This window comes from Carcharodon carcharias, chromosome 20 (assembly GCF_017639515.1).
Source record: "Carcharodon carcharias isolate sCarCar2 chromosome 20, sCarCar2.pri, whole genome shotgun sequence".
In the NCBI taxonomy this organism is placed as follows: domain Eukaryota; kingdom Metazoa; phylum Chordata; class Chondrichthyes; order Lamniformes; family Lamnidae; genus Carcharodon; species Carcharodon carcharias.
The window spans coordinates 77681665-77697828 of record NC_054486.1 but is presented as its reverse complement, the minus strand read 5'-3'; the positions used below and the strand labels follow the sequence as shown (position 1 = coordinate 77697828).

The following is a 16164-nucleotide window of genomic DNA, read 5'->3' as shown; positions in this document are numbered from 1 at the left end:
TAAAAAACTTCCAGATTTTTACTGCGTGCAGTTCTGGAATAACTAATCCATGCCCACAACGCTGCTGATTTGTTTGCTTTCTGCATTTCAGTCAAGGTGCCCATTTAAAATAATTCAGCATCAGGCAACATTCATAGCCAGTTATATAACTAATGACATTCTTATGTTGTTTCCTAAAGTCGGTTTGGCCTTAGATTCTTTTCAATTTTTTAAAGTAACATTTGAACATTTTATATCTAAATGAAATTTCACAACAGTTGTGACTATACTGTGACAATGCATATATGCAAGAGGCTGTAATTTTAACAGCATAATAAATATTTTTAATTTGGCAATGGTTTTACAATTACAGCAGATTGTGCTAGATTACATATTTTTCTTTGTTGGTATGACTTATAGTTTGGCATTGACTATACAATTGTCCCAGAAACACTGGATTTTTGTGCAAGTATTTACTCTTTTCATACAGCAATATTTTCACACATTTCGTAAGAAGTTGCAATTTGACATCAGTGGCATTAGAAAAGAAAATATGGTATGTATATTAGCCCAAAATGTGCTTGCCCACATGATCACTAAACAGTCAACATTTACTCCCCTTGCTCAGTTATAAAGAATGGGTTGAGAAAGGTATTGCAGGGTGTCTAGTGTCTGTGACACTATATTCCAGCAGGTGTGCGACTGTGGAGGAGAGGTAAAGGAGGGAAGTCGGTAAACGACAGCTGTTCCAAAGGGAATGTTCAAGCCAATACTGCATCTTTGTCATCATTACTGTTCAATTCCAGCTTCAAATAGAGGAATGATTTGTCGAGTCTGTTGTGTGGCCTTATGCTGTCACTTGCCATAGGTGCACAATCTCTTGTCTGCTACAATTAATAGTCATCTCTAGAGAACAGACAAGGTAGGAATGTTATGCTCACAATGCAGAGGCAACCATTCTGTTTATTTATTAATGTGAAGTTGTGACTCAAATAAATTGTTTTGTGATGAGCCATGACAATTGGTTTGTATACTAAGAATACAATTTTATACTTAGTTAACAATTGAAACATAGATAATTTTTTAATATTATTGTAGAACACACATGAAATTTCTCTCAGTGGGCCTGAACGTGGAGGGGGGAACTAAAGTCTTTGTTACTCCTAACATTATTTTCTAAGGATACCAGGATTACTGACCCAACTATTTTTCAGATGTAGTCCTTCAAGTTTCATCATCTGTATCACATCAAGAAAGGAATCTGGGTCTTGGAATGTCTTTTAAAAACAAAATGAGAAAGCACCAGAATTGATGCTGCATAGTTTAACACAGTTTTTTTTACAATCAGTTCTATTTTTCAAAAAAATAACAGATTATTCCACAGCTTGGAATCCTCCAAAAGGTAATACTTAGCCTTTAACTGAAAGAGGTAACAGACAAAACTGTAAGGGATGACAATAGCGTATGGCCACCCAACCAACTAGATTCTTGAGTGCCACTGATTTCTGAAGGACAAGTTTGCTAGTAAGTAATCCACCCGTTCTTAAAAGGATTTCAAAAGTCAGTAATCTAAAGTAATTTGGTAGCAAAAAACTAGGCAGACCTTACAACAAGTTGCATTTTTTTGTACCTAGCCTGTTTGCAATGTTAGAAGAGGAGGTTGGAAACGGTTTGCTGTGCAGTCAAACTAAATAGCAGGCAGTTTTTTTACCAACCCAGACAAGAAGAGTTTTCAGAATGGTAGTTAAACTTTCTGTTCATTTGCAGACCTCAATATATGTGTGTAATGTCTCTGACATATCAGGATCAAAAGTGTATTAACAAAACATTTAAAGGGTGATGAAGATCGTTAATAAGGGGATATTGGATGACATTTTAAATAAATTACCTGTAATGAATGAATGCCCCTGTTTTGATACATAGCCTAATAATAGAAATTAATGCAATAATACTCATCTCCCTAAGTTCCCCGCCCCCCCAGAAATTTGATAAGTTGGACTTCAAAGTCACTATCATAATGCTTTGATGACAACATGGAATACAGAATGAGTGGTACTTCCAAACCAAGCATCAAAAAATATTTTGGCTAGACAGTTAAGGATATTGTGCTTGTGAATGTTCAATAGTTGCTTTTATTTATCAGCTTTGAGCAGCATCAAACCAAGAACAAAGACATATGTTTAAATAATAAAGCAGCTTTTAAGAGTTATCATTCGACATGCTACACATTGGTTGTATGTCTCCAAGGGTTGTCCATCAAAGTAAATCCTGTGTAGTTATTTCCGTTTCTTAGCTAATAAGTTAGGTGCTGAAACCTTCACCTTGCCAGGCATGTTTCTTGACAAGTCAGTATCCTAAATGGGAAAGAAAAAAAGTATGTACTTAGTCTACAGTACCACTAATACAGAATAGAACTCCATTCCTTTTCCAAAATTTTAGATGGATTCCGTGGTGATAAGGGGAATCCATGTAATCACCAGTAAGAGAACACATCTTCATACATGATCTTGAAGTTTGTAAAAAAAAAAACACTAAATATTCAAAGTGAACTTTTAATTGCTTCACCTTCCTCTGTTATAGTTGTTTGGTTTATATTTTGGGACCATAGCTTTAAATTTAGGATAAATGAAGGGGGTCATGTGACCTCCAGTCTACCAGGTTTGAGTGTTAGAGATCAAAGGAAGATTCATTGTTTTCTAAGGAGGTGTTGCAAGTTATTTATGCTTAGAGACAATGGCCACAGTCCCGGAGTAGACCCTGAGTATCCCAAAGTCCCATAAAGGTGTTTTAGGTATCAAGTTGTAAACTATCCACTTTCTTCCAAGATAAAAGGAAGTTGGGATCAAGGATAGTTAATTTGTTTCCTGTTTCCGTGGACAAAAGTATAGAGGGAGCCATTGAGAGATCAGGTTACAGGCTTTCTTATCGATGAATATCATAGCAGTTTTATCCTGTGTGGTCAGCATAGAGAAAGGGCTACTTGACTTTGTGACTACCACAGCTGGATACAGGAGGGAGAAGAATCACCGGAATAGGCTTTACTACTGGCAGTGGATGTAAAAAAGTGTCTGGAGACAGTCAATTGAAGTTACTACTCGGATATGGGAACTCATTGGAAGCTGGGATCAATTGTGGACTGTTTGCTTAAAGCACCAAGTCTGTGGAGAGTGCGATGGGTGATAAGGGGAGTATCACTTTATGTAAAGAATAAGTTGCCTAAAAAGGAAAATAGTGTTTAACTATTGACTACGGTAAAAGTTTTAAAACATGGAATCTTGTTGGGTCATTCTTTAAGCTAATAACCGAAGGTTCGCATTGTTAAAAATTCAGTCTCTATAGGGATTGTAACAAGAAACGCATACAGCTATGGACTCAGTAGATACACACACTTTTGGTAGTTGTTGAAATATATACAGCTTTTCAAGATGACGACCAACTAACAATCTTTATTCTTCAGTAAACAATGAAATGAAATATCATTTCATCTCAAGTATTACAACAAAAATAGAACATGAGATAGGGGTAGCAGGAGGCCATTTGGCCTTTCGAGACATTCAGTATGATCATGGCTGATCTTGGGCCTCAACTCCACTTTCCTGCCTGCTCTCCATATCCCTCAATTCCTTGAAACACTGAAAATCTGACTATCCCAACTTTAGATATATTCAGCGATGAAGTATTTACAACCATCTGGAAATTTCTCTTTAATCCTAAATGATTGCCCCCCCCATATCTTGAGACCGTCCTTCCCCCCCCACCACCCCACCCTGTGTTTTAGATTCACCAGCCAGCAGAAACAGCCTTTCAGTATCTATCCTGTCAAGCTCCTTTGGAATCTTGTATATTTCAATTAGATCATATCTCATTCTTCTACAGTCCAGAAAATATAGGCTCAGCCTCTCAACCCAGGAACCAATCCATTGAATCTTCACTGTACTGCTTCCAATGCAAGTATATCCTTCCTTAAATACACAATGTTCCAGGGGCAGAATTTTGCCCTTGGCAGGCGGGCTCAGTCAGGAAGCTGACTGTTGCTCGCAATTGGCACCCCACTGCAATTTCACACTGGCGGGCCAATTAAGGCCTGCCCAGCATGAAACGCGAGCGGGGGGTTGAACTCATGCGCGTGAGCGCTGCATAATCTCCCTGAGGCACAGAACTGCCTCAGGGAGATGAAGAGATATAAAAATGTAATGAAACATGTCCCCTCATGTGACTCTGTCACATGAGCAGGGACATGTTATTAATGAAAAATTAAAGTTCTTATTTTTATTTGCTTTTGGAACCCTCATTCTCATGGATGAGATTTCTGAAAAATGCAAAGGCCACTTGGGCTTTACGCCTGCCTGCCAACTGTTAGGTTGGACAGTGAAAACTTTACGTTAATTGATAACTTAATGGCCTTAACAGGCTTTTTAATTGTCGGTGGGCACGCTGCCAGCTCTGGCACATGCACATCGACCGAACGATTGTGTGATGTCGGCACGCTCGGCTGACATCAAATCGCGTCCTTTGATGCTTGAGCGGGTCGAGGGTGGGCCCACCTGCTGAGCGAAAATTTCTGCCCCAGGTGTGGTCTCACCAAAGCTCTGCACAATTAGAGCAAGACTTACTTATTCTTCTACTCCAATCCTTTTGCAATAAAGGCCAACATGCCATTTGCCTTCATAATTGCTTGCTTTACCTGCGTGCTAACTTTGTGTTCCTGGTGCAAGCATAACCAAGTCATCTAAATAGAGCTAGTAGTCTATTAATGAAGTAGCATGAGCTTTGGCATTATTCTACATTAAATTACTATAATTATCTATAGGCAAGTGTTCACAATATATTCCAAGTTTCATTTAATATCTATATTTCCTTAAAATAACACATTGTCCTATACAGTTTTATGTTAGAACATGCAGACCTATTAATTTTATAGATATAATCTCAGTGATGTAACATCAATAGCCTGAATCTTCTGGTCAGTGTGCTCATTTGCTGCTGCCTGCAAAGATTTTTCAATCCATGCTACTGCGTACTTCTTCTTAAGCCAGGATTGGAAGATCCTAGAAGAAATGCGCAGCGTCTCCTGGAACTCCAACGTGGAGAATTGAGTAAGGGGAATTAAAGGACACGCCCTCTTTTTAAACCACTAGCTGTCATATTCTGTTAAGTACTTGGAGATCCAGTTTTAATGAATGAGTGTAGGGGGATGAGTGGGTGGACAGTGGGGCATCGGGTCTGTTCAGGTCAGTTGTGGAGTTACTCCAGTTTAGACCAGGTTTTAAACTCTCTAAATTTCCTGCATAACTATCAATAGAAGTCTCTGACTCTAGCTCAGAGTTGGAAACACTCGCAGCAGAGAACTGCCCATCTGAAGTCGGCAACTCCCATGTAGGTGCACACATCAGGATTTCTGCAGGATCCTGACCTGCATTTTTGGTCGTACGTCGGTCTCAATAATCCGGAGACCAGAAGATTTGGGGAATTGTTCTTATCTAAAAACTGCCTCCTCAACAATATTAACAGCTTTCCCGCAAGTAATTCCCACTGTTTAGGAATAGTTATAAAGGATAAAAAGTAGACTTTTTACATATAACCGCAATAAACTAGAAGCCTTTATAGAAATTGTAGCTCCAAAGATATATCTGTTGTACTTATAAACATTCAGTATTTCCTATATAAAATGTTTTTTGTTCGATACCGCACCTGAAGTGGATAAAGTTCCATTGTGCAAAAAAAAATTAAAATGTATTTACCTTCACACTACGTAATAAATCTTTTTCCCGTTGCATAGCTTCTTTAGAATGCATGAAGTTGTGCAAGGCTGCTTTAGCCGCTAAAAAACAAAAACCAAAAACCATTTCACAAAACCAATTTGAAACAAATTTGTGAAGAAGATACAGTACCAAAGATTTTACATACCCTTTCCTTTCTTCTGTGTGCCTGGAGTGAGTTTAACCTTGTATCTAAAATAAAACATTACAAATTAAATGGTTTGATTCAAATACACTTGTCTCTGTTAGGTAAGTTTCAGTATTCCCACTACCCGAAAAATCTATCAAACTAATACCACAATTGGTACTAAAATAGCAAAAAAACGGCAATGATTGCATTCATGTGTGAAAGTAGCCACTTCGATTCACTCCACGTGATATCAAGAAATGGCTGAAGGCACTGGATACTGCAACAGCTATTGGCCCTGACAACATTCTGGCAATACCACTGAAGACTTGTGTTCCAGAACTAGCCACACCCCTAGCCAAGCTGTTCCAGTACAGCTACAACACAGGCATCAACCCAACAACGTGAGAAATTGCCCAGGTATGTTCTGTACACAAATGCAGGACAAATCCAACCCGGTCAATTACCGCCCCATCAGTCTACTCTTGATCATCGGCAAGTGATGGAAGGGGTCGTCGACAGTGCTATCAGGCGTCAGAAATAAACTGCTCACTCACGCTCGGTTTGGGTTCTGCCAGAGCCACTCAGCTCCTGACCTTATTACATCCTTGGTCCAAATATGGACAAAGAGCTGAACTCCAGAGGTAAGGTGAGAGTGACTGCCCTTGACAACAAGGCAGCATTTGACTGAGTGTGGTATCAAGGAGCCATAGCAAAACTGGAGTCACCTCTGCCACCAAGCATAAAGGCAGCTGATGCATGGGAACACCACTAGTTGCCAGTTCTGCTCTAAGCTACACACAATCCTGATTTGGAACTATATCACCCTTCCTTCACTGTCACTGGGTCAAAATCTTTGGAACTCCCTAATAGCACTGTGGGTGTATGGGTGTATTTACCTCACATGGACTGCAGCAGTTCAAGAAGGTAGCTCACCACCACCTTCTCAAGGGAAATAAGAGCTGGGCAATAAATACTGGCCTGGCCAGCGATGCCCACATAAGAATGAAAAGAAAATTGCAAATACCACTGCCAGTGGTAGTAAATTGACTGTAAATTTAAAAATTACAATTTGAAGAGCAGTTGGTTTGTGTAAAGCAAATTTCTATTTGTGCTTTTGATTTTTCTGCTCAATTACTTTTGTTTCTAATTAACTTGCAAACATTACATCCTTCCAATACCAAGTGCTAATTCTAACCAAGGGGAAAAATATTCTCAGATCTCTGACAAAACCATTCTTGAATCATTACAAAAATGTAAAAACAGCAAGTGCAACGTTCCCTTCAGATTTCTCTACCTTCTAAAGTACAAATGCTCCTTTTCCGCAGCGCCCCCACCCCCATTTCAATCCTATGGGATTCAATTTTTATAGAGAGGTTTATTGTGTGGTACTTCATAAAATACTTTTTGAAAGCCTATATTCATTACGTTACCTACACCAATCTCGTCAACCCTTTCCATCACTCAAAGAGCTCAATCAAGTTAGTCAATTGGAGGAGGACTAATTTCTGTAAATTAAAAACGGATCGGATCCAGGAAAATTGGAATTAAAGTTTAGCAGGTAAGACTAAATGAACAATGGAAAGCTTTTAAAGAGGGGATAGTTTGAGTAAAGGCTATAGACATTTCTACTTGTGAGACAAGAAGGGTATCCAAAGATAGAGCTCCCTCAATGACTAAAGATATACAGTATTGTTGAAAAAACATATTTTGTCAAAGCTTTTCGTCTTGCACTCATCAGGGCAGTTACAAAAATACCAATGTCAGGCGAAGCAACAACTTTATGCTGAGTTTGCAAAATATGCAGCGCAAAATCATCTGATCATGGTAGCTTAAGGCCGTCACTTTTGGCCCTGAAAAGTGCCCAGTCTACCTCAGATTACCCTGGAAAGGCAAGGTATCTCAAAAATTTGTGCAACAGGTAAAGCTAGCTGTTTCACGCAGCTACTATGCAGTGGCAACACAAGTGGTATTCACCACTAACAGGATGCTGCTATCAAGCCAAAAAGATGTTCTGCCTATTCCATAAATGAATAATGTGGTATATGAATTTCAGTGCCAGTGTGATGCTAGTGTACGTAGGCCATACATCCCAAAGACTGGTGGATTATATCAAACAGCATGTCCTTTCTGCTGCTCACAATGGGCAAGGTACAGACTACTCAACCAGCCCGTGGTTGCAAAACTCATCAGATGTAATTCCACCTTTGGACAACATTTTCTAAATAATCCTCAGTGTGCTAAAAATTACGCCAACAACCAATTTAAGATTATCAGTCGGGCTCACAGTGTGGCACATTTGCATATACTGAAAGCGACACATATTAATACACAGGGCCCTATTCTTTGCGGACAGAAAGCACATGTACACACATTGTGCTGTTTCAGCTAAACAAAATAAGTGACACCCATTCGCTGGTTCATTCCTCAGGGCAATGCCTTGACCAATCAGAGTCAAGCTGCCTGGTTTAAATTCCAAACAATGCATGGCAGTTTACTGTCAGTCACCATTAACTGGGTGCATTCTCCATAGAAACATCTGTACCAGTGTCCACTTGCCAACCAATCAGCACACTCTTCTCATACAGTATAAAGTTGTTGCTTCCCCTGACACTGGTATTCTTGCAACTGTCCTGATGAGTGCAAGGCAAAAAGCTTTGACAAAATGTCTTTTTTCAGCAATACTCAAGTCCTATACTACCAAATGACTAGAAGATATAGAGATTAAGATAAAACAGGAAAAGGAGGCTTTTGATAAATGTAAAACTCATGGTGCAGTGGAGAACCAAGCTGAATCCACAAAGTAGAGATAAAAGGAAATTAACGAGCAAGAGAGTGTATGAGGATAGATTGGTGGTGGGTACCACAAAGGGGAACCCAAATATCTTTCATAAAAATATAAATAGTAAAAGTGTAGACAAAGAAAAGATACTGAGTACTTTGCATCTGCCTTCACTAAACAAGAGCTTGCTGCCAACAATACAGTAAAGGAGGAGGTTTTAGAGAAATTAGACAGGATAAAAATAAAGATGAGGTACTTAAAAAAGGTTGGCATTGCTCAAAGTCACCCAGTCTGGATGGGATGCATCCTACATTGCTAAGGAAAGGAGGAGTGAAAATTGCAGACGCTTTGGCCACAATCTTCCAACTCCCTTTAGATATGGGGGTGGTGTCAGAGGAGTGGAGAATTGCAAAAGCTCAAAAAGAGAGTACGCTTGGGGAAGAATAAATGAAAGCTGGCACAGATTTGTTAAGGACAAATTCAGCAATACTCTATATCTTCAGTCATTGAGGGAGCTCTATCTTTGGATACCCTTCTTGCCTCACTTATAGAAATGTCTTTATTCTTTACTCAAATATCCCCTCTTTTAAAGTTTTCCATTGCTCAGTTACAGTTTACATTTACATACCTGCGAAAATTTATTCCAATTTTCCTGGATCCGATCCCTTTTAAATTTACAGAAATTAGTCATCCTCCAATTTAATATTTTCAGGTTTAATTTTTCTTATCACTTTTCCAGAGCTACTCTAAACCTAATATCATGGAACGACCGTATGTTTTTTGCTGATATTGGTTTAGGGATTGATGTTGGCAAAGTCATCGGAAGACTCCCCACTCACTGTTTGAAAAAGAGCCCTTTGATAAAGATGTCATCTAACGAAGGTGCATCCTACAATACTGGACTCCCTCAGTACTATAAATGAATTGTCAGCCTAGATTATGCATTCAAGTCTTGAAATGGGGCTTGAAGCGACTTTCTCTCTCAGAGGTGATAACAAATAAATGAGTGAACCTTAAAGTTGATTTGATTAATTACAGGCACAGTATCTCTTGGGACCGAGACCGTGCCAGATTTTGGATCTTCCCGGAATTTGGAACCAATTCCTTCACACAGGCTGTTTCTGTAGCACACTTTGTACTGATTATTGTCACAAAAATAACAAGGTTGTAGACCACAGGATGGAGAGTGCTTGCATGCCGCAATCCACATAATGATAATGGGCAGAAACATTGAAGATTTAAAAATTTGATTGGGCAAATTTTCAAAAATCTATTAATCTTACAATGGAGTAATTCTTGCAGGAAGAGAGCATTCGGTTGGACTGCAATAATGGGAACAGAGAGAAATGGCTGATCTCTGTTCCTCTCACCTGAAAGCAGCCGGGAATGTTGCAATCCAAATGTTCCTAGCAGTGGAACAGGCAGCTTTGTGTCCAGAGAATAGGGAAAGCCAGGGAGTGGCAGATCTTAAAGTGCTGCAATTGACTCAGACCTGTGTGTGCACAACTCTTGCCGATTCCATCCTCTGAAATCAGACTGAGAATGGCCTCTTCATTCCCGTGCTTACGCTATTCCAGGAGGGGCACCAGAGAGAAAAATGTTCGGTATTTGGTTTTCTGGATAGCCAGATTTGAGATACTGTACCTGTATTTACTTATACGTTCCTAAGTCCCCCTGCCAACTCTGGCCATCTTGAATCTTAACTTAAGTAAATTCTTGGCAACTGTAATAAAACTTACTTATAGTTAGTCATGGCAGTGTACGGAGCACAGAAAGGTACAGCAAACAGCAACACATCATCTGGATGAGGTTGACCAGTTAGTGAGTTCAGCAACTTCTCACCCTCCTAAAATAAAACGTAAAGATTTATGAAACTTAATTGCTTTAATAGTCATTACAAGTTTCCAAAATACAATCTTGTTCTACTTAAATGCAATTGTGACAAGCAATTTGCTCTGGCCATTGTACTATTAAACAGCTACTTCGTTTATTTGTTATTCTGGGAGAATGTTACTAGTAGCAAAATCAAGAACATTTATGATTATTTGTAGTGAAATCACATCCAAAAAGAGGAAATCTTGCCTTGAATTATTGGCCTCCTTTGCCTCCGTAGCTTCACAACCACCACACCCCCGCAATCTTTGTAACCTTCCCCAACCCTATAACCCTTCAAGAACTCTAGATTTCTCCAACTCTGCTCTCTTGCACATCATCACTCCCTTTACCCTAGTATCATTAGCCTTGCCTTCAGCCATCCAGGACATCCCTCATCCCTACTCTAAATCATTCTGCCTCTCAACTTCTCTTTCCTCCTTAAAACCTACCTCTTTGGCCATGATTTCTGTTACTCCAATTATCTCTTTCTTTGGCTTGGGGTTAATTTTCTTCTGTAAAATGCCTTGGTATGTTATCTTGCATTACAAGCACTATATAAATGCATGTTATTGTTGTCATAATTTCTTGTATTGAGTGTAGTGAATTGGAGAAAAAAAAAGTACTGATTTTATTAGTGCTCAGTACAACTTCATAATTTGTCTGAAGTTTTATAGGTGTTCGTTGTGGTCATAGTAAAACGTAACACATAATTGGTCCACATGAGAACCACTTCCCTACAAGGGGAACAAGTCTCTTGATCTCATTCAAATAAACCTTCTAATTATATGTGCAGAGGATTCAGAGAAGGGAAAAGTAAATCACAGCAAAGGAGAAAGAGTAAGTGATCTGAAAGTGTTCCAGGTTTTCCCCTTCCCAAGTGCCCAATTTTTGCATTTGACCTTTGAGAGTGGGCGTCAGTGGGTTTTGAGACCAAGAAGTATATCACAGCCAAGTTGAATCCGGTCCTATTCTCACTCCACCTCCACAAATGTGCATTTCCCAGCAGAGTCACTGTACAGTGATCAGGAGTGGGAATCTTGGCTGATTTTTCTCATCCACACATTTAAAATTCTGAGCTCCACCACTGTATCACCCCAGCATTCAAGCTGAGATCAGCTAACTCAGAGCAGATTGTAGTAACTGTAATATTTTGACGTTTAAACAATTTAAAACAGCATTTAAATCACTATAATTCAACTAGAATTATTTTTGTTTCCCAATTTTTTTCTACATTCTATTTTTATTTTTCAAAACTTTATTTTTCCTTACCATATCAATATTTCATATTTTTTATTCTGTATAAAGGCTGTTTATAGCTTTCAAATTCCCAAACAGATCATTTGAGAGGTTGCAGTAACTTTAAAAAAGACTGAACTGGCTGAAAACTGTTTCCAAAGGCCAATTTTAAATTAAAAGATTTATTTAGTTATGGATCAGATTAGAGCAATATGATGTATATTTACACATCAAAACGGCGAATATATACTTGAATTTACATATTGGTGACGAAACGGAAATGGGCTATTCGGCCCAACCAATTCACTTTGTAGTTATCCTCCACACAAGCAATCATCGAAAACTCATGCGCCTGCCACATTTTTGCCCTTTATCAATATCCCATTCAATTTCTTTTGGTCCTCAAAATTATTTACTGTGCTTTTTGCTTTATTATTGTGTGCAAAAGTGGACACCACTCCTTCGAGCTCCAGATCACTGCTACTGCCAAACAGAAACAGTCCTGGAGCAAGGCCATCATTGCCTACCTCCAACCACTGAGAAACTGCTCTTAATCATAGTTTCCTCCTGTATTAATAGTTTTAAATCCTACTTTCCCCTTTCCCTAATGTCATACTCCTTAATCTTCTCCAATAGCTGCTACCATGGCTTTCTAAAATGTACACCACATCCATTGCATTTCCCTCACCTACCATATTCATCACTGTTAAAGAGGTTTATCAGTTTGACAAACACAACTTCCCTTTCTGAAATCCACATTAGTTTCTTCTAATTAGTTTATCCTCATCTAGATATTTAGTAATTTCATCCCTAATTAAATATATCAAATTTTTCCCCACCACAGCATGTTAAATTAATTGCCTTTTTAGATTACATTAGCCATTCTTCAGTCCCAACTAATCTCAATATAATATATTTTCAGCTAACTCCCATGTTATGTTGTTTGCTCAAATGCACTGGCAATTGTTAGAGTAAGGCAGTTAACAAATACTGAAAATCATTTTGAAGAGTTTACTTATTAATAACCAACCAACCTCAGCTGCATTCAGGTCTTGCTCAGGTTCTTCCTGGTCCTAAACATTATCAAAATAACACAAATATTAATAAAGGATATTAATTTCTCACTAAAGTATACTGTGCCAATTCTGTTAGTTGATGGAGTCAAAGTTTTTCAGAATATTAATGCTTAGAAATGGGCTTAAATGCCTTACTTCTTGGTGATCTTCTAGAGCATTCCCCTCAATAGTAACTTCTGCCATGTGATGCGTCACAATGTCAAGGTCTTGTTCTTTGGTTTCAACAATACTCGCTCTGATTGATGACTGCTGTTTTACCTGCTGCTTTTTAGCAGGTTGTTTTATTTTTCCCTTTTTTCCTTTCTTAACCTTTTCCTCTTTACTTGGGCCTGCTGACTGGATTCAGATAATATAAATTAAAAACTAGTTGCTAAAGCATTTTAAAATATAATGTTTAATGCAAATTTATCCTTACCCCAAGTAATTTCATCCTTAATTCACGATCCTCTTCATCTTGATCTTTATATTTTTCTTTAATTTTCTTCAGCTTAGCCTGATTATTGCAAAACAGAAAAACATCTACTTTTAGAGACAGCAGCTGTATCTGAAACTAAGCAGTAATATTTTCAGTTGACTTAAATGCAAGTTCATTACAGTGTCACTATCATTTGCCTCAGTACCAACTGTTAAAGATGAAGAAAGGTTGGTGGCAATTTTCACCTGAGTACCAATGCAAGAACATTAAGGAAATGAATGGCTAATGTATTTAGAATTTATGAAACATGAATTAAAAGTAAATAGGAAAGTTAAAAAGGATACCCGAATCCAGCATGGAGAAAGATCAGTTTTTGGAAGTTATTCAAGACCCCACTTGGATCCAAATGATTAAATCAGGGTTTCAGGAGCCTTGTGGCTTGTGGGACAGACCAAATCATATTAATACAGTAGTAACAAAGAGTCGTTGATAGGTAAAGGGCAAAACTAAAACAGGTTTCAGACAAGAGAAATATCCCTTTTAAATGTTTTCAGTCATCTCTGAAGTTTTTTGATAGGTTTCTGTCGCACTGAGGCTCTGCATCTAGGAAAGTCTTGTATTTAGAACTGCATGCTTTAACTCAGTGCTGCTTTACAGTGCAGAAATCAATGATATTATATTAAGCCAATTTATGTTGCAAAAAATTGTACCAAAACAAAACAGTTAAGATTTCAGCTGTGTTATAAAAGTAAAATACATAGCATGTACATCTAAAAATAGAAAACGGGGTGCAGACCCTTCCTATCTTCTGTGATTGACCTGTTGTCACATTTTGAACTTTTCCGTTTCTATTTGAGTTTTCCAGCATTTGCAGTTTGTTTTAATGTCTTCAATTCTACAGCATGAGTACTGGATGATTCTTATACTATTGAATAATTCTGACAGCATATAAAAGTTATCAAAATAAACACCATTTGCTGGATAATAATTTAGTACTTAAGTACACAAATTCATCTCCTCCCATTACCTTTTGTCCTCTTTTCAAAGGCTGCTGCAAAGGTGAAGATTTTTTAGCATCCTGTTCTTCCACAGATGGTGTTTTCTTGCCTTCAGATTGAATTGTTAGTTCCGAGTCTTCAGACTCAGGCTTTTTCTTTTTCTTCATTTCTCTGCAACACGTAAAAAGAAATTCATTCCATCATACTTTCTCTCCCACATCAAAAGACTGAGTAGTACAAACTCAAGTAGGAGAAACATAGCAGCTGCTAATTCAACATTAACTAAACTCACTTTTTAACCAGTCACTAAACATTTTGCTTAATATGGTCAATGAATCCAACATTTATTTTGGTTCTTTATTTTTTTAGTTCTGTTCCAATCGAAGATAAAGGCCAAGATATTGAGGTTGGTGAGCGGGGTCCGCTCGCCGATGCAAAAAATGACGCGGGATGAAGTCGGGCGGAACTCCCGTCAGCCCGCGTCATTTCAATTTTCAGATGGGCAGGGGCGCTGCCAAATCAACTGTGCGCCTGCCAACCTATCAATGGCCAATTGAGGCCATTTAAAAACTAATTGAACTTGTTACTGGACGTGCCCATCCAACCTTAAGGTTAGTGGGAAACCCAGAAGCCCTGGCGGACTTCAGAAGAAGCATGAAACCTCATCCATGGGTGGGATGAGGTTTCATGTAGGTTTTTTAAAATTTACTAAAAGTTTAATTAAAAATGGACATGTCCCACAGTGTCACATGAGGGGACATGTCAGGGAAATTTTATTTCTCCACATTTACCATTTTTAAATTTGGCGCCGATGGGCTTAGAGAATTCCACCCCCCCATCCCCCCCGCCCTAGCACTTCCTGGCGGACGTCATGCTGGGTGGGCCTTAATTGGCCCGCCCATGTAAAATGGCAGCGCGCACTCGATCGGAGGTGCACCGCATGTGCCCGCTCCTGAACTTCCCCCCGCAACAGGGGGACAATTCTTCCTAAAGAGGAGCAAAATCATTAAATTTTTAGCATTCAAAAAAACTCCTAAAGATACACTACTTTCTATGGAATACACTCCTTTACAAATGAAGACAACTAGGTAACACATGGTTGAAGTAAACAGCATGATCAGCCAAAACTGTGAAGCAGAGGGTTACTTAATTCATCAACATAATTTTTTTCTGGAAACCTAGAAAACCAGACAAAATAGTTACAAGCTATAGTATCCTATCACTAAGCCATCATAACACAAATTCTGAAAACATGGATGTTCTTTCAGTGACCAGTACAGGAGTATAATACCAAGTAATAGCTTGTTTACTTTACAATAGTTCCAAATGATACTCACTTCCTCTCTTTGGCTGACAGGTGTTTCCGACTCTGTGGTTTCCCATCAACCTGCAGAAAGGTACAAACTTTTACTTTGGTATCATTGGATTTGCCAAATTTACAACTGATGTTCTGAAGCTCTACAATATTACAAATGAAGCATAATATAGGAGAAACTAATTATCATGTATACCAGAAGTACAGTTAAAGAGAAGATACAATGGGATATCACAAAAATTTCATTACAATGGCCAATATAAAACAGGAAACATTTTTATCACAATTCTAAGTGAAAACCATGAGAATCCAAGATTTTTTTTATCATTTCTCCATTTTAAAAATTTTAACTATAGTTCTTCCTCATTCCTTTCTCCTGCCCAAATACCCTTGTCTATAAAAATGCTGTACAGAGGTCAAAATCTTCATTGGTGCATATGTTATTCAGCAAAATTAAGATTCTTAGCATTCTCACCTAGGGGAAAGTACAGAATAGAGTAGCTAAATTGTTGGATGTGTGCACAGTAACATGATGATAAAATGGACCTACAGAATCCACACTGGAGTAATTGGTCATTCAGTGGGATTGGAAAATTGTCCTT

At 38.4% G+C, this 16164-nt stretch overlaps 1 protein-coding gene and 1 long non-coding RNA gene across 5 annotated transcripts in view; one reads left to right on the top strand and one right to left on the bottom strand.

Moving 5' to 3' along the window:
- Positions 1-300: 300 nt before the first annotated feature.
- LOC121292185 (nuclear export mediator factor NEMF-like) overlaps positions 301-16164 on the bottom strand; it is a 103105-nt gene continuing 87241 nt past the window's right edge. For 3 of the 4 annotated variants that reach the window (XM_041213837.1, XM_041213838.1, XM_041213840.1), the window contains 9 exons: positions 15585-15634; positions 14277-14418; positions 13250-13327; positions 12970-13170; positions 12793-12831; positions 10387-10493; positions 5887-5930; positions 5721-5800; positions 301-2333 (listed from right to left, as the gene is read on the bottom strand). In XM_041213837.1, the coding sequence (XP_041069771.1) occupies positions 2256-2333; positions 5721-5800; positions 5887-5930; positions 10387-10493; positions 12793-12831; positions 12970-13170; positions 13250-13327; positions 14277-14418; positions 15585-15634 (819 nt within the window). In that variant the 3' untranslated portion in view covers positions 301-2255. The remainder of the gene's footprint in view (positions 2334-5720; positions 5801-5886; positions 5931-10386; positions 10494-12792; positions 12832-12969; positions 13171-13249; positions 13328-14276; positions 14419-15584; positions 15635-16164) is intronic. The other variant, XR_005946210.1, reaches the window with a different exon arrangement.
- LOC121292188 overlaps positions 15599-16164 on the top strand; it is a 45439-nt gene continuing 44873 nt past the window's right edge. The window contains exon 1 of the long non-coding RNA XR_005946212.1: positions 15599-15644. This is a non-coding gene — a long non-coding RNA (uncharacterized LOC121292188). The remainder of the gene's footprint in view (positions 15645-16164) is intronic.